General features: G+C 50.9%; 1 protein-coding gene across 1 annotated transcript; it reads left to right on the top strand.

Annotated features, from left to right (window-relative positions):
• The first annotated feature begins 428 nt into the window (after positions 1 to 428).
• LOC123066067 (lipase-like) lies at positions 429 to 22,450 on the top strand. The gene is made up of 8 exons (XM_044489227.1): positions 429 to 890; positions 970 to 1,064; positions 1,157 to 1,260; positions 1,356 to 1,456; positions 4,599 to 4,702; positions 21,007 to 21,441; positions 21,567 to 21,698; positions 22,144 to 22,450. The coding sequence occupies exons 1-8, from the start codon at positions 648 to 650 to the stop codon at positions 22,301 to 22,303; spliced, it is 1,374 nt and encodes a 457-aa protein (XP_044345162.1). The 5' UTR covers positions 429 to 647; the 3' UTR covers positions 22,304 to 22,450.
• Positions 22,451 to 25,734: the final 3,284 nt, after the last annotated feature.

The raw sequence follows: 25,734 nt of genomic DNA on the forward strand, positions 1-25,734 counted from the left end.
CCGAGTCTAGCCGATACTCTCCCATTCACGCAACAGGGTGAGGACGCAACAATAGTACTCGGCGATCGACGACCTACATAGTATTCGGGTGCAAGCGTCTCTTGGAAGTTCTCACATTTGTGCTTCACCTTCTTCTGCGGCCTCGTCTTCGTACAGTAAGAAAACTTCACCACACGATGGTTGATTGTGGTTATCTACGAAACTAGGGTTTATCTCGTTGATGGATGCCATGCTAGTTTTGTTCTGCCCTCACAAACCTTATTCCTCTTACAACCGGGATCCACTTGTCCAATCAATCCACAATGCGCCAAAGAGCTCCATTTCTATGGAGCCAGGAGCATAATATCTTTAGAGATATCCATTTCCAAATCCCACACGGAAAGGAACCAAGCGTGTTTCTCGTGGCTTGGGCCCATACATACGGAAGCACACGAGAATGGCGCGGAGTCGCAGCCCACTCAGCTTCACGGAGAATCCTCTTGGATCGGACAGAATTTGCAACGCCAAAGAAACCAAGCACCGAAGCAACATCATCTTCTCAGCGAACTAAAAAGCTGGCCTGTTGAGCTACTCGATCGATACCTACGAACCGAAGCAGAGCAGAGCAGAGAACTCGACTGGCAACAAGAAAGAGAGATCGCAGCAGTATGAGGAAGCTGGTGAGGGCGTGGCTGCTAGGCGCCCTGGGGCTGGCCGAGCTGCTCGTCATCGCGGTCGTCCACCTGACCTACGGGTTCTACCTCTTCACCACCGCCATCCGCCGCGACCTCTCCCGGCTGGCCGGCGCGCCGAAGGACGCCGCCGTCGGCCACGCCCAAGCGGAGGCCCTGCTCGACGGCGCGGTGCCGCCGATCGTGCTGGTCCACGGCGTATTGGGGTTCGGCAAGGGCGTACGTGGTCTACTCTAGTCTCAAGTGCCCGCCTGACCTGTGAATCTTGCGTCTTGCTAAGGATTCTGGTTTGTCTCAGAGGATGGCCGGGATGTCGTACTTCGCCGGCGCGGAGGAGAAGGACGACCGGGTGCTAGTGCCCGACCTGGGCTCGCTCACCAGCGTGCACGACAGGTGATCGATCCATGCATTTGCTGGATGACCTAGCTCGCATAACATGTAGTACTACGTAGGTGCGGTTTCAGCAGCAGCACACATGCATGCAGGGCTCGGGAGCTGTTCTACTACCTGAAAGGAGGGCGGGTGGACTACGGCGAGGAGCACAGCAGGACGTACGGGCACGCCCGCTTCGGCAGAGCATACGACCGCGGTGAGAATTGATAGTTACTACGTAGTTAGATAGATAGATCATCCATTATCCCTTGGTCTGTGGTTACATGGATTGTTTGTGACTGATGACTTCAGGGCACTACCCAATGTTGGACGAGGAGCACCCAGCCCACTTCGTGGGCCACTCGGCCGGCGCGCAGGTCGTCAGGCTCCTGCATCAGATGCTCCATGACAAGGTACTCCATAGAGTCAGTCACACGCAGTGAAAACCTCTTTAGGAATTCGATCGGTTGGTAATTACCGAAAATCCTATTCTTACATAAAGGTTCTACAAATTTACGCAGTGAAAACCTCTTTAGGAATTTGATCGGTTGGTAATTACCGAAAATCCTACTCCTACATAAAGGTTCTACAAAAAAATTTACGCACTAGTGTGTTCAGATCGGCAACCACCTCCCTGATTTTAGCTACGATAATCCTACACCAACGTGCCCGCTATGATCGAAGACCTCTTTTAGCTATCTGCTACCGGAATGAACTGGTGCGATCTACTTTTATTTTTTAACTATCTCCTCTATTCATTGATCAAAATAATGGCATCGCTTAAAAGAAAGGGAATAACCGCACTAAGGGCAGTATCCATCCAACAACCAGGGGGAGAAAACTTAGCTAACCTAGCCAATTCGTGAGCTACTTGATTGCTCTCTCTCTATTTTTTTTAGAACGAAGTCTCGCGAGGAGCCCGGCTTTGAATTAACAAAGCCATCAACCGGCCAGGAGTTACAGCAAACAACCAAATTACAGCGGTCAGAAGGATACAATGGAAACACTGGACTGAAACGCTAACTACAACCTCCACAAGCAGCTAATGCAAAGGAAATTAAGATTACAGCTTGCAAAGGCCGAGCACTCCACACTAGGATCATATGAGGAAAAGCAGAGCAGCAAAGCAGGGCATATCCGACCTTCAAAGATGGCCATGCTCCAGGAACACCTAGAGAAGAAGGGGAACAACATCTTCCATCTCAATCACCGAAGAGGGACCCTACCCCCTCGCCATGGCTCGTAGGCGCCGCACCGTCGGGGTTTCGAGGAGCTCACCCTAGAGCTCGAAGAATGCCGCCCTCACATCGGAAGGTGGACATAGTGCGGCCACTTCAATTTGGGATATCCCTAGCCGGCCGCTCCGCCATGGTCCATGCCCAGCTAGGTGGAAATACGCTTCGTGGAATCGGACGATGAAGAGGAGGCACCTCCGTCCCTCACCTGCAGCGCCTCCCGACCGCATCCCGCCTCCCTAACGGCGCCTCCAGCAAGGTCATGGCGCGCAAGGCGCCGCCGCCGCCAAATCCGAGAGGATATAAGGTTTTCACCCGGGCAGGGTGGGTCGGGGTGGAAGCAGGGGACCTCGGCTGCGCCCCCATGGAGGAAAGCAGCGCCCTTGGGCGTTGCCGCCGCCGGACCGGCCGGACCGGCCAAGGTTTGCCCCGGTCCCCTAGCTGGCCACCAACTCGCACCAACGCCAGGGCCAGAGAGAAAATCACAAGCCACCGCCGACGGCGAGAGAGAGGTAGCCGGGAAGGGATTTCGAACCTCCAGATCTGACGAAGAATCTTCGTGCCGCGGCCGGATTCCACCAACCACCCGCCGCCCGCGCGGCCAGGCACACTGGCCAGCACCCCTGCGAACGCCGCCCACCGCCCGACGACGCCGCCTCTCCGGTTGGGGCCGCCGCCCTAGGAACCGCAGGCCTCCGAGAGGGGATGGAGCGCCGAGATCCTCGCCGCCACCTTCACCGGCGTCCGCGCAGGCTTCCCGGCGGCCGTCTCCGGTAGCGGCGAGGGGAAGAAGGGAGTGGAGGGGGGTGGCGGCGGCCGCGGAACCCTAGTCGCCCCCGAGTCGCCCAGGGGGGCGACGTGAGGGCCGGGAGGGGGGGGGGGAGTTACTGTATCCTCTCTCTCTATTACAGTACATAAATGACATGATTGAAATCTAATGACATGAAATAACAATCATCGAATATAGCACTAGCAACTGAAGAAGAGTTGCCCTCCTATAGAGCTTCCACCACCTCTACACTGTCGGAGTTGATTTCAATCTTGCTACATCCAGCAGTATGCACTAGATTCATTCCAAATCTTACCGCACATACTCTGCTGTAACTGAATCAAAGCATATGTCTATTTTTTTTTGTTTGTAGCAGCAATGAGCGTGTCGTGGTGATCACAAAGGACTCCTCCCACCGGTCCTTCAAGTGTATCCATATCAAATCCAGCGTCCACATTCAACTTAGCATATCTGTACCTTGGTCTACTCCACCTGCCTACCTTATGTTTAGCTTTGGGCATACAAGAGATAACGTAACTGATTAATCATGGGTAACTTTCCCTCACTAATTCTCTCACCCCCTGATTTTCATAGGGTGGGCCCCTTCCACCCTTAACCAATCCAATGCTAAAGTTCCACGTCAAATGTTATGTAAAACCCATAAGTATTTTATGTAGGTGTAGCATCTCTCGTCAAAAATTTCATAGAACTCATACGTACGAATAGGATCGTTCGGTAATTAATTACCCAATTAAGGGAGGAGCTAGGCCAAGCAATACATGCAGTCTTTTTTTTCGAGCGACGGCACATGTAGTCTAATAAACACGTTGTCATGCGATATACGTTGCTAGGGTTTGTTAGGATTCACCCATATGAATGCACGCATGCACCTTACCCCTATGAGTATCTCTGAGATACTCAGCTGGCATGACATCTAAGATTAACGAAGCTATTGTAGACTTCTTCGTAGTCGGCGGAAATATCTTCTCCCACTAAACAAGCTTCGTCGAAAAGTCCGAAATAATCTAGAAAAATGAGAGCACCGGTGTGAAATTTAGGACTTGAATCTTGATGGGCTGGTTCCACCACAAGAAACCTAACCATCTACGCTATGCTCAGTTTGACAGTTTGCCATCATGTCATGTTCATAAGTCAAAACTAATTAAAGACAACATATGTGCATCGTGCATATTGTCTTTATAAACTCTCGATGCACGCAATGATGCAAATGCTTACGAAAGTACTTTGCGGCCGACACTCTTGGCCCAATTTTAAGATGACGCGTGATCCTACGGCCGTGTGACAATTACTCCTACCCATGCATGGCTGGATCCATAGCGTTGTCCAAAAATCGTCGAGCAGTGTCGTCCGTCTAGCAGCACTCAATGCTTAAGAGTAAGCGTCAAGGCTTATGGATGTTGAAAATTTATACTTGGATAGCCAAAATTCGATCTGCTCTGCACAATCACCATATACATTCCAAAAATTGTCTGCCCACCTAACCAGCATGCACACGCACAAATACTGACAAATTGCGTCATCTCTCCACAGGCATTTGACGGGTACGAGAACACCTCTGAGAACTGGGTGCTGAGCGTCACCTCCCTCTCTGGCGTGCTCAATGGTTCCACGACAGCCTACCTCGGCGGAATACGGTGAGTCCCTTCTGCCTCAAGATGGGAACGGGTAGTGGTCACCCTGATCGATACACGCGACCATGCTGCAAAATAGCAGGTGGCGACAACCAAACAACATCAGCTCCAAGAACAAAGAAAATGACGTACCGAAGTCGAAAATACAATGGTGAGCATGGGTCCACGTCCACCCCTTATAAACTTTATTAAAAAACTAAAAACTCGATTAGAAAAGTGGAAAAGCCTAAGATTTTAGAGCATCTCCAACAGCCGCGCTATAGCGCCGCGCGCAAAAAACCTTTTAGCGCGCGCGCTGCGGCTGGTTTTGCGCGCCCGCCTGCGCTGGCTCCAGCAGCCGCGCCATAATGCAGCGCGCGCGCGCCGTTCCAGCAGAGCGCAAAAATACAGCGCGCGCGACTCGCCGGGCGTTTTGCATATATGGATATTTTGGACAAAAATGAACATGTAAAATTTGACACAAACAAGTTGATGAATAAAAGTTTATGCCCACAAATTCATCAAAATCATGCCCACAAGTTCATCCAACCAAGTTCAAATGCAAACTAAAAGTTCAAGACATGAAAGACACATCAAGCTTCATCTTCATCTTCCTCTTCTTCGTCTTCGTCCTCATCTTCCGAAGACGACTCTTCCGCCTCCGAAGATGAACCTTCCTCCCTATCCTCATCACGCACCGCATCACGCACCGCATCATGTGAAGCTCCGACGGTGTTGGCAAGATCTTCAACGGCATCTTCATGGGAATGTGTGTGAGAAGCCATGGCGGCCGGAGGTGCACCCATGCCTCCCATGAGAGAAGCAAAACTCATGCCTCCCATGGCGGCCATAGCATCGGAGGGTGCTCCAAAGCCACTCATGCCTCCCATGGCGGCCGGAGGTGCACCCATGCCTCCCATGGCGGCCATAGCGTCGGAGGGTGCTCCAAAGCCACCCATGCCTCCCATGGCGGCCGGAGGTGCACCCATGTCTCCCATGCCTCCAAAGCCACCAATGCCTCCCATGGTGCCGAGGCCACCGCCTCCCATGGCGCCGAGGCCACCCATGCCTCCCATGGCGCCGAGGCCACCGCCTCCCATGGCGCCGAAGCCACCCATGCCTCCCATGGCGCCGAGGCCATCGCCACCCATTGCACGAACCAAGGCTCTTTTTCGGATCAAGACTTCTTGTTGGGCAAGATTGACATACTCCTTTTGCGCCGCATTGAGGTTAGATGTGTCCATGAAGAACAAGTGCTTCTCCCATTCCAACAACTTAGCTCGCTCCTCGTTGCTCACTTTCCTCTCCTCCAAAGTCACCTTTCTCTCCTCGGCCGCCATCCTTCTCTCCTCGGCCGCCAACCTCCTCTCCTCGGCCACGGCATCTTGGTTCCTTGCCATTTTCCTCACCTCATTCGCTTCGACCCTTGCCTTCACAATAGCTTCCATAGCATTTTTGAGCTCATCATCTCCTTTCTTCTTCTTCTTTTCGGTTTTGTCTTTCTTGCACCCATCCGGTCGTTTTGGCTTCGAGTATGAAACCGAGTTGGGTGTGGGGCTTCTCTTGCCGTCATCACTTGATGCATCATCCTCCTCATCATCATCATTCATCTCAATTGCTCGCTTCCGTTTGTTGCTCAAATGCAAATCCTCCAAACCATCACGCTTCTTCCATTTCTCATCATCCTTTAACACTTCATAGCAATGAGGCAAGGTAAAGATCCTGCCTTTCTTGATCTTCCCCTTCTTGGTTGTCCTTATCTCTTGTTTGAACAAGTTTTGTGCAATGTTGTACTACAAGAAAAACAAAACAAGTTAGCACTTCGGTCACCAAAAACAAGTATGATGAACATATATGAGATGCCACTTACTCGATCATCCTCATTTGTGCCACTTGGGTTAATCTTGTCCACCGACTTTTGCGCGGCCGCCCACTTTTGACAATCCGAGTTGATTGTCGACCATCGGGACCGAAGTGATCTCTCGGAGCGGTAAATTCCGCTCTTGTTGTGAGCATTAAAGTGTTCTATCATTCGCCCCCAATACGCGTCTCTACTTTGATCACCTCCAATGGATGGATCCTTCGACACATGCAAATAAGTGTAGCATAGTAACTTGTCATCGGTGGTGGAGTAATTGCCCGCTCTTCCTCTCGGCGCCTCGACAATTCCCTCACCCTCCTCGTCCACCTCAAACTCATGGTCTTCGAAATGGATGTCATTGGTTTGAGACCAATGCGAATTGTTGGACCCAACACCCATAGTGGACATGTATGCATCATCGTTGAGACTACAATTTTTTTGAACAATGCAAATAAGCTATCTATATGTAAAATGATGATGCATTGAACAAATAAGAAGAAAAAAATACTTGGCAATTTTTTCACCTTGGGGGCATTTCGTCGAACATGTGGTGCGCGTCGGCGGCCGGCTCAACGAGTGAGCTCGCCGGCGCTTCGGTAGCTGATGGGGTCATGTACCTAGGGTAGGGTCACAGACCTGATCTAAGTACCCTGCCCAAAGACACCCTTAGAAGAGGTCACCTTCCAGTCGACCAACGAGGGACTCACTCGACTGACTTGAAGGACTCGACCACGAAGACTCACTCGACCACCAGAAGGTCAAGAGGCACTCTGCACTGCAACGACCTGTAATTAAGTAGACTTTATGATAGTAAAGACACTTTATGTGGGGCGTTACCAGTAACGCCCCAGACTTAACTCACCTTAAACCCTCTCCTACGTGGGCTGGCAGGGGTCCTGGCGCACTCTATATAAGCCACCCCCCTCCACAGGTAGTAGGGTTCGGCACCTTGTAACTCATATACACATAATCCACTCGACCGCCTCTGGGCTCCGAGACGTAGGGCTTTTACTTCTTCCGAGAAGGGCCTGAACTCGTACATCCCTTGTGTTTACAACCTCTCCATAGCTAGGACCTTGCCTCTCCATACCTACCCCCCACTCTACTGTCAGGCTTAGAACCACGACAGTTGGCGCCCACCGTGGGGCAGGTGTTTTAGCGATTTTGTGGGGAAGTTGCGATTCTTCCGAGTACTTTCATCATGGTGGCCGCTGGAGTTTTGGTCGAGGGTCGAGAGATCCGTCTCGGCGCTCTCATCTTCATCGCCGACGACTCCGCCTGGCTCCAGGAGGCTCCACTCGACGTTGATGCGCTCCCCGTCCGCGGTGCGACGCATTTTCGCGCATGTGTCCGCGGCGTTCTGCTGCGGCAACCGTCGACCCCGTATCGGTCGACATCCCCATCGACCACCTTCCTGGTCTCCCGCCAGCGCAAGCGCTCGGGTCGGTCGAGGATTCAGCGGTGGGTGAGGCACGCGGTGGCTCGCCAGATGGCCACCACCCAAGTTGCAGCAATCGAGCCCGACGAATCTCTCTACGGCCCGTTCGATCTGTCGACTGGCTCCGTAGAGACCGCATCCGAGTGCGATAGCAGTGATCCAGCGGCGGAAATCCTGATGGTCGACGGGCCCCGCAGTCCCCCTGGCTTCGACCGTGATGGTGGAGCAGGCAACGGAGGTGACCCCGCACGAGATCACGAAGAGTACCAGCCCGAGCCACTCGACTCTCTGCAAAGAGAAGAACTTCGCCGCAGGAATGTGGATGTCCTGCGTACTCCCATCGCAGGAGAAACCCCCGAGGCTCGCGCCTTGGAGGAGGCACGTTTGGCCAATTTGGCCGAACGCACTCGACTGGAGAATCTTCAGCGAGCACTCGACGAGCGTGCGCGGCAACGAGTTCCCGACACCAGTCGACGTCAACTCTTCCCGCCGACTCAGGTATATCGAACCCCAATCCAGAATTTAGCAGCTGCGACCCGTATAGCAGAGTCCATCCAGCCCTCTCAGTCGGAAGCTGGCAGAGGCTTGATGCAGATCAGGGATCTGCTCCGGGCAGCAGGAGATCAGAATTCGGCCGTGTCGCAGTCGCGCAACAGAATTCACAGTCGATCCGTCGCTGCGAATACGGTTCAGTCGGCTCACAGCCCCAGATCGCCTCCGCGGCGTGAAGGGCGTGAGAATCGACGAGACCAACATGGTGACCGACTCGACCGAGATGATAGGCGTCGAGTACCCAATTCCCCTCCGAGAGATGGGTCTTACGCTCCTCGGCAGCAAGATGACAGACGTCAGCTCAGTGCGGGGCGAAGAGTTCTAGTCGACCCCAGAGAACCAGGCTTCGACGCGCGATCCATTATCGTGCAAGGTTTGGTTGACCGGAACAGAGCCCATCGAGGTGGACTCGACAGAGATGCGCCCACAAGTAGTCGAGTGCATGTTTCTGGTCCTGAATGTTTCAGCAGAGCTACCAGAGCCGCAGTTATCCCTCCCAATTTCAGGTTGGCAACAGGAGTCAGCAAGTTCACTAGTGAGTCTAAGCTTGAAACTTGGCTTGAGGACTACCGAGTGGCAGTTCAGATTGGTGGTGGGAACGATGAGGTGGCCATGAAGCATTTGCCTCTCATGCTGGAAGGTTCTGCCAGGGCATGGTTGACTCAATTACCTCCTAGCAGCATTTACACTTGGGAAGATCTGTCCCGAGTGTTCATCAGAACGTTTGAAGGAACTTGCAAGCGACCAGCTGGACTGACAGAGTTGCAAGTCTGTGTGCAGAAGACCAATGAGACTCTCAGAGAGTATATTCAGAGATGGATCACTTTGCACCATACTGTGGAGAATGTGTCTGATCATCAGGCAGTCTGCGCCTTTAAAGATGGTGTCAAGAACAGAGAATTGAGTTTGAAGTTTGGTCGAACCGGTGACATGACCTTGAGTCGGATGATGGAGATTGCTACCAAGTACGCCAACGGCGAAGAAGAAGACCGACTTCGAAGCGGCAAGCACAAGCCGAGTCAGTCGGAAAAAGGAAACACCAGTCGGAAACAGAAGCGGAAGGCTGAACCGGCAGCTCCTGGAGAGGCTCTGGCTGTGACTCAGGGAAAGTTTAAAGGGAAACCAAAAGGATCCTGGAACCCTAACAAGGTAAAGGATAAAGAAGGGAACGATGTGATGGATATGCCGTGTCACATCCACACAAAGAAAGACGAAGAGGGGAATATCATCTACCCGAAGCACACCACTCGCCAATGTCGACTCCTGATCCAGCAGTTTCATGGAAAACAGTCTAATAACAAGGAGAAGGAGTCGGACAAGGTCGAAGACAAGGAGGACAGTGAGGAAGGATATCCTCATATCAACTCTACTCTAATGATCTTTGCAGATGTGGAGAGCAAGAGTCGATTGAAAGTTATTAACCGTGAGGTGAACATGGTTGCCCCAGCAAAAGCAAACTATCTGAAATGGTCCCAAACACCCATCACCTTCCACCAATCTGATCACCCGACTCATATTGCCACCCCTGGGAGGCAAGCTTTGGTGGTCGATCCAGTTGTTGAAGGCACTCGACTGACAAAAGTGCTTATGGACGGTGGTAGTGGGTTGAATTTGCTGTATGCAGACACACTGAAAGGAATGGGCATTCCGATGTCCCGACTGAGCACCAGTAACATGAGCTTTCATGGAGTTATACCAGGAAAGAAAGCCGAGTCACTCGGCCAAATAGCTCTGGACGTGATGTTTGGCGATTCGAAACATTTTCGCAAAGAGAAGTTGACGTTCGAGGTCGTGGATTTTCAGAGTGCATATCATGCCATTTTGGGGAGACCAGCTTATGCACGATTCATGGCTCGACCATGTTACGTGTACCTCAAATTGAAGATGCCCGGCCCCAAAGGAGTGATCACTGTCACCGGTGATCGGAAAAAGGCAGAAGAGTGCTTCCAGAAAGGCTCAAAGATTGCTGATTCCCAGGTGACAGCGGTCGATTTCGAAGAGTACAAGCAAAACGCAGATCCGAGTGACTTGCTGCGATCCAAGAAACCCGCCACAGAGTCTGCATTTCAGTCGTCCGGTGAGACGAAGCCTGTTCACATTCACCCGACCGACCCCGATGCAGCTCCGACCCACATCTCCACAACACTCGACCCGAAATAGGAAGAAGCGCTCATCCAGTTCCTCCGTGAGAACTGGGACATTTTTGCATGGAAGCCCGCTGACATGCCAGGTGTTCCCAGGGGACTGGCTGAGCATCGCCTAAGAGTCGACTCATCTGCAAAACCAGTCAAAGAGCATCTTCGGCGGTCCGCCGTCCAGAAGAGAAAAGCCATTGGTGAGGAAGTGGCTCGACTGTTGGCGGCAGGATTTATCCGAGAGATATACCACTCCGAGTGGCTCGCTAATGTCGTCATGGTTCCTAAGAAGGACAAATCACTCCGAATGTGCATTGATTTGAAGCACATCAACCGGGCCTGCCCGAAAGATAATTTTCCTCTCCCTCGCATAGATCAAATTGTTGACTCGACCGCGGGATGCGAGAGACTGTCTTTTCTAGACACCTACTCTGGGTACCACCAGATCCGTCTGTACGGACCCGACGAGGTAAAAACAGCTTTCATCACTCCATTCGGGTGCTTCTGCTATATCACCATGCCATTCGGCCTCAAGAATGCCGGAGCCACATTTATGTGAATGATTCAGAAGTGTCTACTCACTCAAATCAGTCGGAATGTGGAAGCGTATATGGATGACATCGTCGTCAAGTCACGAAAAGGTTCCGACCTGCTCGCTGACCTCGCCGAAACATTTGCCAACCTCAGAAGGTATGATATCAGGCTCAATCCATCGAAGTGCACATTTGGTGTTCCTGGTGGCAAGTTACTCGGTTTTCTCGTTTCCGAACGAGGAATCGACGCTAATCCAGAGAAGATTGGCACTATTCTCCAAATGAAACGCCCTGTGCGAGTGCACGATGTCCAGAAGCTTACTGGATGCTTGGCCGCATTAAGTCGATTCATCTCACGACTCGGTGAAAAGGCATTGCCTCTTTACCGACTGATGAAGCAGGCAGACAAGTTTGAGTGGACTCCAGAAGCTGATGCAGCGTTTGCCGAGCTAAAAGCTCTGCTCTCCACCCAGTCGGTGCTTGCTGCTCCAATCAGCAAAGAGCCTCTGTTGCTCTATATCGCAGCCACATGACAAGTCGTCAGTACTGTGCTTACGGTCGAGCGGGAAGAAGAAGGAAAAGCTCTCAAACTTCAGCGCCCAGTGTATTATTTGTCTGAGGTCTTGACTCCATCCAAGCAGAGATATCCTCATTATCAGAAGATTGTGTATGGAATATACATGACCACAAAGAAGGTTGCTCATTATTTCTCTGATCATTCCATCACAGTCGTCAGTGACGCTCCACTATCAGAGATTTTGCACAACAGAGATGCAACTGGTCGAGCGGCCAAATGGGCGAGTGAGAGGTCGAGCCTTCCAGGAAGGAGATTTGGTTCTCCGAGTGGATCAGCACAAACCACACAAGCTTGCTCCTTCTTGGGAAGGTCCCTTCATCGTCACCAAGGTTCTCCACAATGGGGCGTACCGTCTTTACAACGTCGAGCATAATATCGACGAGCCCCGAGCTTGGAACGCGGAACTACTCCGCCCATTTTACACTTAAGGTTTATCACTCCGATGAGTTGCAATGAAGTACTTCTGTAGTTCATGGACCTCAAAATAATAGTGTCATAGTTCCTCCATAATTTTTGTCACTTTTTATTTTTGTCCAATAAAATTCCCCTCAGTGGGTGACTTAGCCGCGAATCCGTTCCGCCTAAGTTTGTAAAAAATCCTACCGAGTGGTGAGCCAGACTCCCACTCGGAGGCTTAGCTGCGAATCCGTTTCGCCTAAGTTATCTAAAATCCTACCGAGTGGTAAGCCGGACTTCCACTCGGGGGCTTAGCTGCAGTCCAAGTACTCGCCTAAGTTATCAAAAATCCTACCGAGTGAAGAGCAAACCTCTCACTCGGGGGCTTAGCTGCAGTCCAAGTACTCGCCTAAGTTATCGAAATCCTACCGAGTGAAGAGCAAACCTTCCACTCGGGGGCTTAGCTGCAGCCCAGTGCTCGCCTAAGTTATCAAAAATCCTACCGAGTGAAGAACAAACCTCTCACTCGGAGGCTTAGCTGCAGTCCAAGTACTCGCCTAAGTTATCAAAAATCCTACCGAGTGAAGAGCAAACCTCTCACTCGGGGGCTTAGCTGCAGTCCAAGTACTCGCCTAAGTTATCGAAATCCTACCGAGTGAAGAGCAAACCTCTCACTCGGGGGCTTAGCTGCAGTCCAAGTACTCGCCTAAGTTATCAAAAATCCTACCGAGTGAAGAGCAAACCTCTCACTCGGGAGCTTAGCTGCAGTCCAAGTACTCGCCTAAGTTATCAAAAAACCTACAGAGTGAAGAGCAAACCTTCCACTCGGGGGCTTAGCTGCAGTCCAAGTACTCGCCTAAGTTATCAAAAATCCTACCGAGTGAAGAGCAAACCTCTCACTCGGGGGCTTAGCTGCAGTCCAAGTACTCGCCTAAGTTATCAAAAAACCTATCGAGTGAAGAGCAAACCTCTCACTCGGGGGCTTAGCTGCAGTCCAAGTACTCGCCTAAGTTATCAAAAAACCTACTGAGTGAAGAGCAAACCTCTCACTCCGGGGCTTAGCTGCAGTCCAAGTACTCGCCTAAGTTATCAAAAATCCTACCGAGTGAAGAGCAAACCTCTCACTCGGGGGCTTAGCTGTAGTCCAAGTACTCGCCTAAGTTATCAAAAAACCTACCGAGTGAAGAGCAAACCTCTCACTCGGGGGCTTAGCTGCAGTCCAAGTACTCGCCTAAGTTATCAAAAAACCTACCGAGTGAAGAGCAAACCTCTCACTCGGGGCTTAGCTGCAGCCCAGTGCTCGCCTAAGTTATCAAAAATCCTACCGAGTGAAGAGCAAACCTCTCACTCGGAGGCTTAGCTGCAGTCCAAGTACTCGCCTAAGTTATCAGAAAACCTACCGAGTGGTAAGCCGGACTTCCACTCGGGGGCTTAGCTGCAGCCCAGTGCTCGCCTAAGTTATCAAAAATCCTACCGAGTGAAGAACAAACCTCTCACTCGGAGGCTTAGCTGCAGTCCAAGTACTCGCCTAAGTTATCAAAAATCCTACCGAGTGAAGAGCAAACCTATCACTCGGGGGCTTAGCTGCAGTCCAAGTACTCGCCTAAGTTATCGAAATCCTACCGAGTGAAGAGCAAACCTCTCACTCGGGGGCTTAGCTGCAGCCCAGTGCTCGCCTAAGATATAAAAATCCTACCGAGTGGTAAGCCGGACTTCCACTCGGAGGCTTAGCTGCAGTCCAAGTACTCGCCTAAGTTATCGAAATCCTACCGAGTGAAGAGCAAGCCTCTCACTCGGGGCTTAGCTGCAGCTCAGTGCTCGCCTAAGATATAAAACCCTACCGAGTGAAGAGCAAACCTCTCACTCGGAGGCTTAGTTGCAGCCCAGTACTCGCCTAAGTTATAAAAATCCTGTCGAGTGGTAAGCCAGACTTCCACTTGGGGGCTTAGCTGCAGCCCAGCGCTCACCTAAGTGGACTAAGGAATAAGTCGATTGCAGTAAGCGCCCTGCTTTGAACCTACAAAAGACATTTCGAGCCAAAAGCAATCATATTCAAACGACAAATTCAAGTTCGGATCGATACCTAAAGGAACCGAAAGTGCTCGGGTGCTAAGCCCGTTAAGGTTTATCGGTTACAACTCCACTCGGCATACCGAGGCAAATTTAAAGCGTCGAGCTTAGAAGAAGTTTTTCACCACTCCTGTGGAGGGCTGGAAGGTGCAACGAACTCATCAAGATCAATTCCATCTGCGATCCGAGTGGCAGCCGCAAGGAAAGTTTCCATAAAGGACCTGAAGTCATGTTTCTTGGTGTTGGCCACCCGGAGGGCCGCCAGCTTCTCTTCTCGCGCATCTTTGCAGTGGACTCGGGCCAGACACAGAGCGACATCTGCACCGCATCGAGCCGAGGACTTCTTCCACTCCTGCACTCGACCAGGGATCGTGTTCAAGCGAGCCATCAGCGACTCAAGGTCATTTTGAAGTGTCTCCCCGGGCCAGAGCGTCGAGTCGATGCGAGATGTGGCGACCTTCAGCCTTGCAAGATAGTCCACGGCAGCTGCAACACGGGACTCCAGTCGGAAAACATTCATGGCAACTTCGTCGTTCACCGGAGAATTGACGGGGTCGAGGTTTGGTTCCAGCCGGCTAGTTTCTTCTTCAAAGTTTTGACAAAATTCTGCAAGGACGATCACCGAGTCAAGGCGATGGTCGAATGGAAAAACCACGATTGGAAATGATTGCCGAGCATAGAGGTTTACCTTCAAGCATAAGAAACAGCTTCTTAGCAAGACCACTCAGGAAGGCCTCCAGATCATTTTTCTTCCCAGTCAACTTACTGACTTGGTCGGTCAGGGCAGTTTTATCAGTTTTCAGTCGACTGACTTCCTTGTTGGCGATCCCAAGAGCAGTTTTCAGATTGGTATTGTCTTGTTCAAGCTTGGTGACTGAAGCTAACTTCTCGTCAGCAAGCTTGATCTTCTCAGCTAGTTCAAGGTCTTTTTTCTGTTGGGCCTCCCTTACCTTACCTGCAAGTAACAGCAAGATCAGATTTTGAAACAAACGAAGGGAAAAATCAGTCGTCAAGGTCTCACCAAACATATCTTCGGTCTCCTCCTTTGCCTTCGTCAGTTTCTCCTGAACCAGCTTCAAATTCAGCTCGAGCTGAACGTGCTTGTTTTCCAGCTCAGAGTAACGAGCCACAAGATCACAGAAGTTCTGCGAAGAACCAATCGACTAAATGTCAAATATAATTCACTTCTGAGTGAAAAAGGAAAAATCACACGTTTCTAAGACTACAGCCGAATACAAGCATTCGACCGTAGTCTCGGGGACTACACCCAGTGGCTGCACTCAGCGTGCCCCCACTAATTCTATCGAAGACAGAGTCGACCAGTCGACCTCAAAAAAAGGGAGAGATGTATTCTTTAAGACTGTAATCGACTGCCAGCAGTCGACCACAGTCTCGGGGACTACACCCAGTGGGTGCACTCAGCGTGCCCCCACCGGTTTGCAAAATCCATTTGACATAGTCGAATGACGGAAAGCCTGAAGTTATAAAGCCTAAAGCCGACTGCCAGCAGTCGACCTTAGCCTTGGATACTACACCCAGTGGGAGCACTCAGCGTGCCCCCACTAATCCTATTGAAGACAGAGTCGACCAGTCGACCAGTTTGCGAAATCCAGTCGACATAGTCGAATGACGCAAAGACTGAAATTATAAAGCCTAAGGCCGACTGCCAGCAGTCGACCTTAGCCTCGGGGACTACACCCAGTGGGTGCACTCAGCGTGCCCCCGCTAACACGGAGTCTAAGTCGACACACCCACTGGGTGACTACCGTAGATGTTGGAAAGAAAAGTTTTTGATAGCATATCCTAACAAAATAGACGATGGTCGACTGACCTGAACATTGCTTTGAAGGGCGGAACTGGCGTCGTAAGCTGCCTGGCTCGCATCCCGGATGGTCCTCAACTGCTCCATCATGATCCCTGCCTGGCGTATCGCCTCCTTCGCGGCGCCAGCTTGGTCCTCTGGGACGTGGTGCGTCGTGAAGAGGGAGGGCTGCTGAGCACTCGTCAGTGGATCTGCGAAGGACACGGTGTGTCGAGTGGTGTTCTCCTCCTCCGCAACCAGAGTCTCAGGCGACGTCACATCCTGGGGCACCCTGCTGGCAGACGTTTTCCTACTCCTTCTGTGCTTCAACGGTTCCTCATCTTCATCATCATCTGGGAGAGTGATAACAACATTGGGTGGAGCTACAGAGAAGAATCAGGATTATAGGTCATAAGTCAGTCGACTAAAAACGGCGTTAAGAGTATAGTACCTGGCTTTGAGGTTGCTGCGTCCTCCATCTCATGGTCATCAGCCCGGGCTGAGGTCTCGGAAGTAGCAGCACTGCAACTCCAAAGAATCAGTCGACTAATCCCAGCGCCAGCCAGAGATAAAGTTCGTACAAAATAAGAAGACTTAAGAAGTACGATTACCCTGATATGGTGGGGATGGACACCTTCATCTTCGGCAGGAGCTTGGTCGGCTTTGACGGAGCCGCCCTGGGCTGCTTCGACGCCTTTTCAGTCGGCGCCGGAGAGGTGGTCCGAGGGCGCTTGGTCGACTGTGCAACGGTCGCAACCCCTTTGCCACGTTCAGTCGCAGGGTCGTGGACAAGCTTCGACCACCTTTCTGAGCGCGGTGGTACGACCTCCTCCTCCTGTTCTTCCTCGTCTTCAGCATCATCTTCATCACCGTCATCGTCGTCATCGTCATCATCATCCTCAGCAACGTCCGAGTCCCACTCCTCCTCCTGGCTCTCGCCCCCACTCGCCTCACCCTCCTCAGTCGGAGCCTGTGCTCCATTGGGCATCGAGTACAGCTCGGTGAGGGCCTGATAGACATCAAGACAAAAATCAATCGACCGATTGGCAGAATAAACAGAAATGAATATGACAAGAACACAGTGGAGAGCAGAGCAGGCATACTTTGTTTGGATCACTGTGGTGGTCGAGTGGAGGAATCCTTCTGGCTCCGTGTGGGTTATCCTTGTTTCCGGTAACGGCGGCCATCCACCTTTCCAGAGTGACATCGTCGACTGCTTCTGGATGGACCCGAGTCTCGTCCTCAGTCCCACAGTACAACCACATACAGTGGCTCCGAAACTTAAGGGGCTGGATACGACGCCTAAGGAAAACCTCCAGGAGATCCATGCCCGTCACTCCCTCCCGAACCAACTGTACTACGCGCTCCATCAACATCTTCACGTCAGCTTTCTCCTCCGGAATCAACTTCAGAGAGGAGGGCTTGTTCACTCGGTCCATGGTAAACTGAGGGAGTCCACTCGACTGCCCCGGCGTCGACTGATCCTGGCAGTAGAACCAGGTCGACTGCCAGCCTCTGACTGACTCGGGAAAAGTCATGGCTGGGAAGGTGCTCTTATTCCTCACCTGGATCCCCAGGCCCCCACACATTTGGACAACTCGGGTCCTTTCGTCGCCTGGGATCGCCTTCTTCACGGTCTGAGAGCGACACGTGAATATATGCTTGAACAAGCCCCAGTGCGGTCGACAGCCCAGAAAACCCTCACACATGGACACGAACGCGGCAAGATAGGCGATAGAATTTGGGGTAAAGTGATGGAGTTGCGCTCCAAAGAAGTTCAAGAACCCACGAAAGAAAATACTCGGCGGCAAAGAAAATCCACGGTCGACATGGGTAGCTAGGAGCACGCACTCACCCTCTTCTGGCTGGGGCTGCCACTCCTTCCCCGGAAGTCTCGCAGCTCCATGAGGGATCAGGCCCTCGTTGGCCATGTCGAGGAGATCTTTCTCCGTGATGGTCGACTGGATCCAATCTCCTTGGACCCAGCCCTTCGGCAGGCGGGATCTAGACGAAGACCCGCCGCGGCTGGTGGATCTCCCCTTCGCCTTCTCCGTCGCCGACGCCTTCTTTGCGCGTTCCAGCGCCGTCGTCTTCTCCTTGGCCATGGTTGCCGGTGAGACGCGCGAGGAGAAGTTGTGTGGAGGCGAGAGCGAGCGCGCTGGACGGAAACGAAGGGAGCAGAGAAAGAGAATGCTGAGGCACTGTACAAAAAACCCTCGCCGGGCGTATTTATAAGGTCGCTTCCGAGTGGATGACAGGTGGGCCCGGTCGATCTAATCATATCCAGGAACAGTTATGCAGGCGGGATACGTGGCGAAGAAAGCGGCGCGGGGATCGAGGCGTCTATGTCCCGTCCTATCCGAACGCCGCGGTCCGCTCCGCTTCGCGCGCTTCCCCAAATTTCGCATCCCGCGGAATCCGCGAACGGCAGATCGGTCTGTCAGACGCGGGATTTCCTGCGATCCGTCGCTCGGAAATCGTCAAAACCCGAAAGATCACTCGACGAAAGAAGAGAATGGATCGAGTCGACTGAAGACAAGTTGGTCACTATCAACGAAGAGATTCTTTGGTCCAGAACAACGCACGACCAGTGTGCAAAAGTTAATCGGAAACAACATCAACTCCTTCCTCACTCGAAGCCTCAATCCATTCGGGGGCTAATGATGGGGTCATGTACCTAGGGTAGGGTCACAGACCTGATCTAAGTACCCTGCCCAAAGACACCCTTAGAAGAGGTCACCTTCCAGTCGACCAACGAGGGACTCACTCGACTGACTTGAAGGACTCGACCACGAAGACTCACTCGACCACCAGAAGGTCAAGAGGCACTCTGCACTGCAACGACCTGTAATTAAGTAGACTTTATGATAGTAAAGACACTTTATGTGGGGCGTTACCAGTAACGCCCCAGACTTAACTCACCTTAAACCCTCTCCTACGTGGGCTGGCAGGGGTCCTGGCGCACTCTATATAAGCCACCCCCCTCCACAGGTAGTAGGGTTCGGCACCTTGTAACTCATATACACATAATCCACTCGACCGCCTCTGGGCTCCGAGACGTAGGGCTTTTACTTCTTCTGAGAAGGGCCTGAACTCGTACATCCCTTGTGTTTACAACCTCTCCATAGCTAGGACCTTGTCTCTCCATACCTACCCCCCACTCTACTGTCAGGCTTAGAACCACGACAGTAGCCGCCGCGGCCGTCGAACGCCCTGCAAGCTTTTTCCCCCTCGCCATGCCGGAGCCGTCCGCCGCTTTGTTCTTCTTCGCGGATGTTTTGCCCTTCTTCGCCCGCGGCGCATTGGGTACCTTCTTCGACGGTGCGGCGGCGGCACGGGATGGCGTCGGCGCGACGCCACCCGGCGCCGGCGCCGTAGTCATCCGCGGCGGCAAGAAGAGGCTGCGCGCGAGGCCGACGCTCGGCGGAGCTCCAGCGGTGGCGACGCCAGCGCTCGCCGCGCTAGGGTTTTCGGCGGCGGCGGCGGCGGCTGCGGCGGCGGCGGCTGCGGCGGCGGCGGCGGGGGGGTCGCAGATGTACAACGGGGTGAGCGGGGCGCCGGTGTGCGCGTCCATGGCGGGGGGCAGGGCGCCGGTGCCGGCGCGCGCGGGGCGTAGGACGAGGAGAGGGAGAGAGTGCGGGCGCGAGCGCTCAAGTGTGCCGCGCGCTGTAGCTGGCGCTCCAAATACACCGCGCGGATAAGTGTTTTTGACCGCGCGCCCAACCCGTTATCGCGCGCGCGCCATTTTTGCGCGCCCGCTGGAGCGAGCCGCCGCGTTGCGCGCGCGCTAAAAAGGCCTATTTTACGGCGCGGCGCTAGTTTAGCGCGGCTGTTGGAGATGCGCTTAGGTCAGCAAACCTAGTCAACTGTTCTACTCATACTGAGGTTCCTCTGACATGTTATTTTCTATACCGCGGACTTTGTCTTTTTTTCCTAGAATACTCAAGCATGTTTGTTTAACAATAATTCTAAATCTAAATCGTGCTTATGGGCGAGGCACCCTGCGGACTCTGCAGTATTTTTTTAGGGAATTCTTGACATACATCACTTTATAGGGAATTCTTCACATACATCATTATAAAGGTGTGCGTGGACACATGTTCCGAAAATCAGTATAAAAGCTCAAAATTTAAAGTTTTGGGAAATATTTATTGGTGCAGCAACATTCTTCACATGCAACATTTTTTAGGGAATTCTTCACATACATCATAGTTTAAATGATATATAGCACCAAGTCAGGCTAATTTGTAGTTACCATAGGTAACTACAATTATGGACCCACAGATAATGTGTAGTTACCCATAGTTTAAATAACATATCCGCAAAAAAGTTTAAATAACATGTAGCACATCTAAATAAATTGACGTGGTACGATCATGGCCCACAAATCAGTGCTAATGTGTAGTTACCCATAGGTAACGGGGGACTGATGGAACATACCAATCCCTGTGACCCCCGATGGATGCTACTCCCTTCGTTTCAAAATAATCAAAGTTCTAGATTTGTCTTAAATCAAATTTTCATACGTTTGACCAAGTTTACTGAAAAATATGCAAAGATCTACAACACCAAATATATTTCACAAAAAAAATCACATGAGTCTAATTTAGTATTCTATATGTCATATTTTTTTAATAGACTTGGCCAGACTTAGATACGTTTAGCTTGTGGTAAACCCAAACTTCAATTATTTGGGAATGGAGGTACTCCCTCCGTTTCAAAATAGATGACCCAACTTTATATAAGTTGGGTCATCTGTTTTGGAATGGAGGGAGTAATACTTTTGACATATATGCGTACCCATAGGTAGTTAATCTCACCCAAACTTGTCACTTAATAGCATCCATGCATAACCGGGTAAGAGGTATCCATCGCCATCTTGATTTCATACCTTCATCTCGTCGCACCACGACACCTTGTATACACTGGTCCTCTACTCAAATAGTGTCGTCTACAACGTGGCAGTCCAGAAGATGGCCGGTCTATGAGCCTGGTCTGCCTCGCCCAGATCTACCGAGTGGGTACCACCATCTACCACTGGCTCGACATACCCTGGCTCAAGCGCTACTACGACTTCGGCTTCGACCACTTTGGCATGTCTTGGCGCACAGTCGGTGTGTCAGGCCTACCCAGCCTGCTCGCTGGCACATCGGGGCCGTTCGCCACGGGAGACTGGATCCTGCCGGACCTCACCATCCAGAACGCCGCCAGGATGAACGCCGATGTGCGCACGTTCCCTGGCACGTTCTACTTCAGCTACGCTACCAGGCGGACGACCAAGTTTTGCGGCGTCACCGTGCCGTCCGGCGTGATGCGCATTCACCCTCTTGTGTTCATACATGTCATGCAGTTGTGCCGGTGGCGCCACTTCGCCGCCGAGCCCCCTTGCAAAGGTTACAGGTCAGCCGTCTTACTTAGATGGTACATTTGGAGTTTAATAACGTTCAGAATTGGACCCATTTTTTGTGAGGTTTTGCTATTTCTCAGTCACAATTAGGTAAGTCTCACTTTGGACGTGATGGTAGGGATGAAGATTGGGAGGATAATGATGGTGCGTTGAACACCATCTCCATGACGCATCCTCGGATTCCGGTAGAACATCCGAGCATCTTGGTAGAGGATGATTCAGATTGCCATCGACTTCAACCGGGAATCTGGTATGACATATCACAATCAAGCCTATGTAATGTGACACGATTTTGTATTTTGTTCCAGGCGGGCTCGCTTGTTTGGGACTGTGGAATGACAAATATTTTTTAGTTAAAACCTTGTTCTACTTTCTGCAGAAAGCAATTTTTTCCTTTTGAAAACTTTGTTCTACTTTCTACAGAAGCAGTGGCGGATCTAGTAGGGGTGCCACGACACCCCTCTAAAATGCAATCTAATTTTTAATATACACTAGACACTATTCATATATGAATTATATGTTGTTTGAGAAGTATTTGCTAGGATTATGATGATATTTGGACCAAATTGCACAATTTAGCACCCTCGGGGCTACGATTCTAGGTCCACAAATGTGCATAAGCTGTACGAAATTTCTCTATCTCAAAACAAGAGCACTTACATTCTTGTGTTTTTGTTGTGGCAATACAAACTCAGGTATTATAAGATCGTGGAGGCAGATCACATGACGTTTGTGATCAACCGGCCTAGAGGAGGCATGCAATTCGATCTCATATACGATAACATCTTTAGGAACTGCAGGAAAAATGTGTTTAGGACAGCCTCACTTACGCTACCAAATAAAAACTCGACCTAGGTTAACATATTTGTTTATTGTACTCATAGAATACATGATATTGGGTGTACAATTTCTACAACTTGGTAGAACTTGAGGCTCTCCTCGAAAATGTTGGGAAGATGATATGTGTGCAATATATGTGTTTCTATACAGGTTTTGAGTTCACACGTACCTTTCAACACGGACCCCCTCTTAATAATATGAATTTCCTACGACCAAAGAAATAAAAGCGTCGGAAACACCGTCTTCGGTCTTTTCCTTCCAGAGGGGAGCATATCTGTCTTGTGCCACTTTTGAATATGCGTGTTTAGCTCAAGCACATGGTTAGTCCACAAATTACGTTGTCATGAACACCAGGCATGGAAATGGTGACTAGCTTTCCTTCAAGAAAGTGTCGGGGTACATCTTCATCTCTAGGTCGTTGGTTGTCCCTAGCCAAACTCCCTACTTGTGGTTTACTTTGGTCACTTGACCTGCATTTGTTGTAACTTTTTTTTTCTCGAATACGCACGAGTGTACGTATCATATATTATAGAAGGAAAGGGTAGAAACCCTCCACACTTGATGTTACAATGTTATTTACAGATAGCCTTCGGCCACCCCACCTGTCTAGCTCGCTATTAAGGCCTACTCACTATTCTCCCACAATGCAAGGCCAACCAACAACGCCTCGACTTCTGTAGGATTGAAAGTATGTCTAGATGGGGGGGGGGGGGTGATTAGACTACTTGACCAAATAAAAATCTAGCCTTTTCCCAATTTTAGATCTTGGCAGATTTTAGCAACTTAGCACAAGTCAAGCAATCAACCTACACATGCAATTCTAAGAGTATAGCAGCGGAATGTAAAACAATTGCATATGAAGGTAAAGGGGAGAAGTTCGAGAAAGCAAACGCAATAGGAGACACGGATGTTTTTGTCGTGGTTCCGATAGGTGGTGCTATCATACATCCACGTTGATGGAGACTTCAACCCACGAAGGGTAACGGCTGCGTGAGTCCACGGAGGGCTCCATCCACGAAGGGTCCATGAAGAAGCAACCTTGTCTATCCCACCATGGTCGTCGCCCATGAAGGACTTGCCTCACTAGGGTAGATCTTCACGAAGTAGGCGATCTCCTTGCCCTTACAAACTCCTTGGTTCAACTCCACAATCTTGATTGTAACACCCCAAAATTTAACCATGATTTGTTTATTAAAATTCTGCCAGGAAATTAAATTTTTATTTTCCGGGGTTATCTTTTGATTTCAGAACCTTTCTTTTCTTTGATATTATGGAGTTTTTGCCCCAAGTGAAAACTTTTCAAAAAAAATGTAGTTGGACTTGTATACCCTCCCTTGAAACAATGCTTTTATCAATGGAGTCATTTATATGATTATTTTCCCTGAGCTTTATTTCTTTCAAAAATGATTTTTATAAGCTTTAGAGCCACTTTTGCACTGCAACCCTTTTATAAATTTATTTAAAAATTCCACCAAAATTTGGGGATGACAAGTGATGTTCCTAAATCACTTTTATGCAAAAATATCCTTTAGTCATTTGGAGATTTTGAGCTCTACACTAAATTTTCCAATCTGGTCCAGATGGCACTTTTTGCACTACAACTTATTTAAATATTCTTTTAAAAATGCCACAAAAATTAGGGGTGGTCAGTAGGAGTGTATTATTCAACTTTGTGCAAAAATCCACTGATGTGTTTTGAAAAATTTGAGCAAAACATCCTCTTTTGCTCTCTGGTCCAGTCTGGCTTTTTTCTACAGCAACTCTAATTTTTGTTGCTCTAATGCCCATGATCCTTCTCTTGCTTATCAACCACCCTGCAAAACCCTTAAGTCCAGGAGAATGGACCTATTGGAGTATTTTTGGTACATGAAACTATGCCTTTTACTTTCTGTCCAGAATTGGTTTTCTCAAAAACATCCACTAACAAGTTTCTGTCTTTGCCAAACTAACCTTACCACCCTATTTTGCATCTAAAGAGACACTAGTCTGGAGAGTTTGGCCACCCCAAGAAATGGCTAGCTGCTCTTGGCATTTTTTCAAGCACCTTGTGTGCATGGTCAGATTTGACATAAGTTTTAGTTTGCACACTGGACCTGCTTGCTTTGCCTAACCACCATGTCCACTAAAATCCTAACTACCACTAACCTAGGCCTGTTTACTACCAGCATTATTCGTGCTCTCTAACACGCACTGGCATTTCGCCGAGCACCTGGTGGGCGTGCTCTGGGCGCGGCCAGAGCGCGCGTTTTGCACGTGCGTGCGCCCGAGTCGCCGCGTCTCGTTGCCGCCTCCCCTGCGCCCGTTCTGATCCTTTCCCACTCGCAGCCAACGCGCCCAACCCCTCCCTCGTCGCAGAGCCGCCCCTGGAGCTCCATAGCGCCATCGTCAGGTCGGCCGTGGCCACTAGCGGCCGGCCACAACATGCCCCTGCCCTGGATGACGCCGCCTGAGCCACCTGCGCTCGCCAGCTCGCCCCTGGAGCAGTTCCCGCTCGTCCGCTAGCCCTTGCCGCCATCCCCAACCTCGACACATCGTTCTGCGAGCTACAGAACGGCGGTTCACCGATCTTATCCGCGACCGCCGTCGGAGCCGACCTTGGCCGCCTATATAAAGGAGCCCCGAGCTCGTTTAGTCCCTCAGGCAGCCTCATGCCATTCCCCTAGGGCCCCCACAGCCAGCAAACGACGACGGGAGGTCGTCTTCCTCGCCTCTGGCCGGTTCGGCCGCCGCCATGCTCAGGCTCCGTTTGTCGCCAGCAGGCCCTTCCCCGCCCTTCTAGCAGCACCACCCGACTCCACTGGGTCTTGCGGAGCCGCCCAAACCCTCAGCTCCGTCGGGGAGCCACCGTAGCCCAAACCCCCAATCCACCCATAGCTGCCGTCCGCCGCGGAGCTCGCCGCTGGTGACTCCCTTTGTCCCCACCTACCTAACGACCACCGGGAGGACCGCCCCGAACTGGCGGATCCATCCCTGCCCTCCGGAGCCTGCGAGGAGCCGCCAATCGCCGGCGACGATCACCGGAGCCCCGCCCCTGTTCGGCCAGAGGAGGAAGGAGGCGGGGGCGACTGGTCAAACCTGACCAGTGGGCCCCCTGGACCCACTGTCAGTGACCCAGTGCCGGCCCACGCTAGCGTAAGTGGAGGCGCAAATGCAAAGTACGTCTTCGACATGTATTTATTTCGAAACGTTTTCTTTTGTTTTCTGTTTTATTTAAAATCAAAACTTTGAGTAAACTTTGACTCGGCATATCTTTTAAAATAAAACTCCAAATGAGTTGATTCTTTTTCGTATATCTCTCAAATTTGGTCTAGTTTATTTTCATATTTATTTGAAAAAATTTCAGACAACTTTTTTGCACTGTTTTGAAACTATGGGTTAATTTGAATATTTTCTAAAATAGGATTTTTGGAGAGAGAAGAAAACTTCCAAAAGTTTTGGGAATGCAC

The sequence above is a fragment of the Triticum aestivum genome, chromosome 3B (assembly GCF_018294505.1).
Source record: "Triticum aestivum cultivar Chinese Spring chromosome 3B, IWGSC CS RefSeq v2.1, whole genome shotgun sequence".
Taxonomy (NCBI): domain Eukaryota; kingdom Viridiplantae; phylum Streptophyta; class Magnoliopsida; order Poales; family Poaceae; genus Triticum; species Triticum aestivum.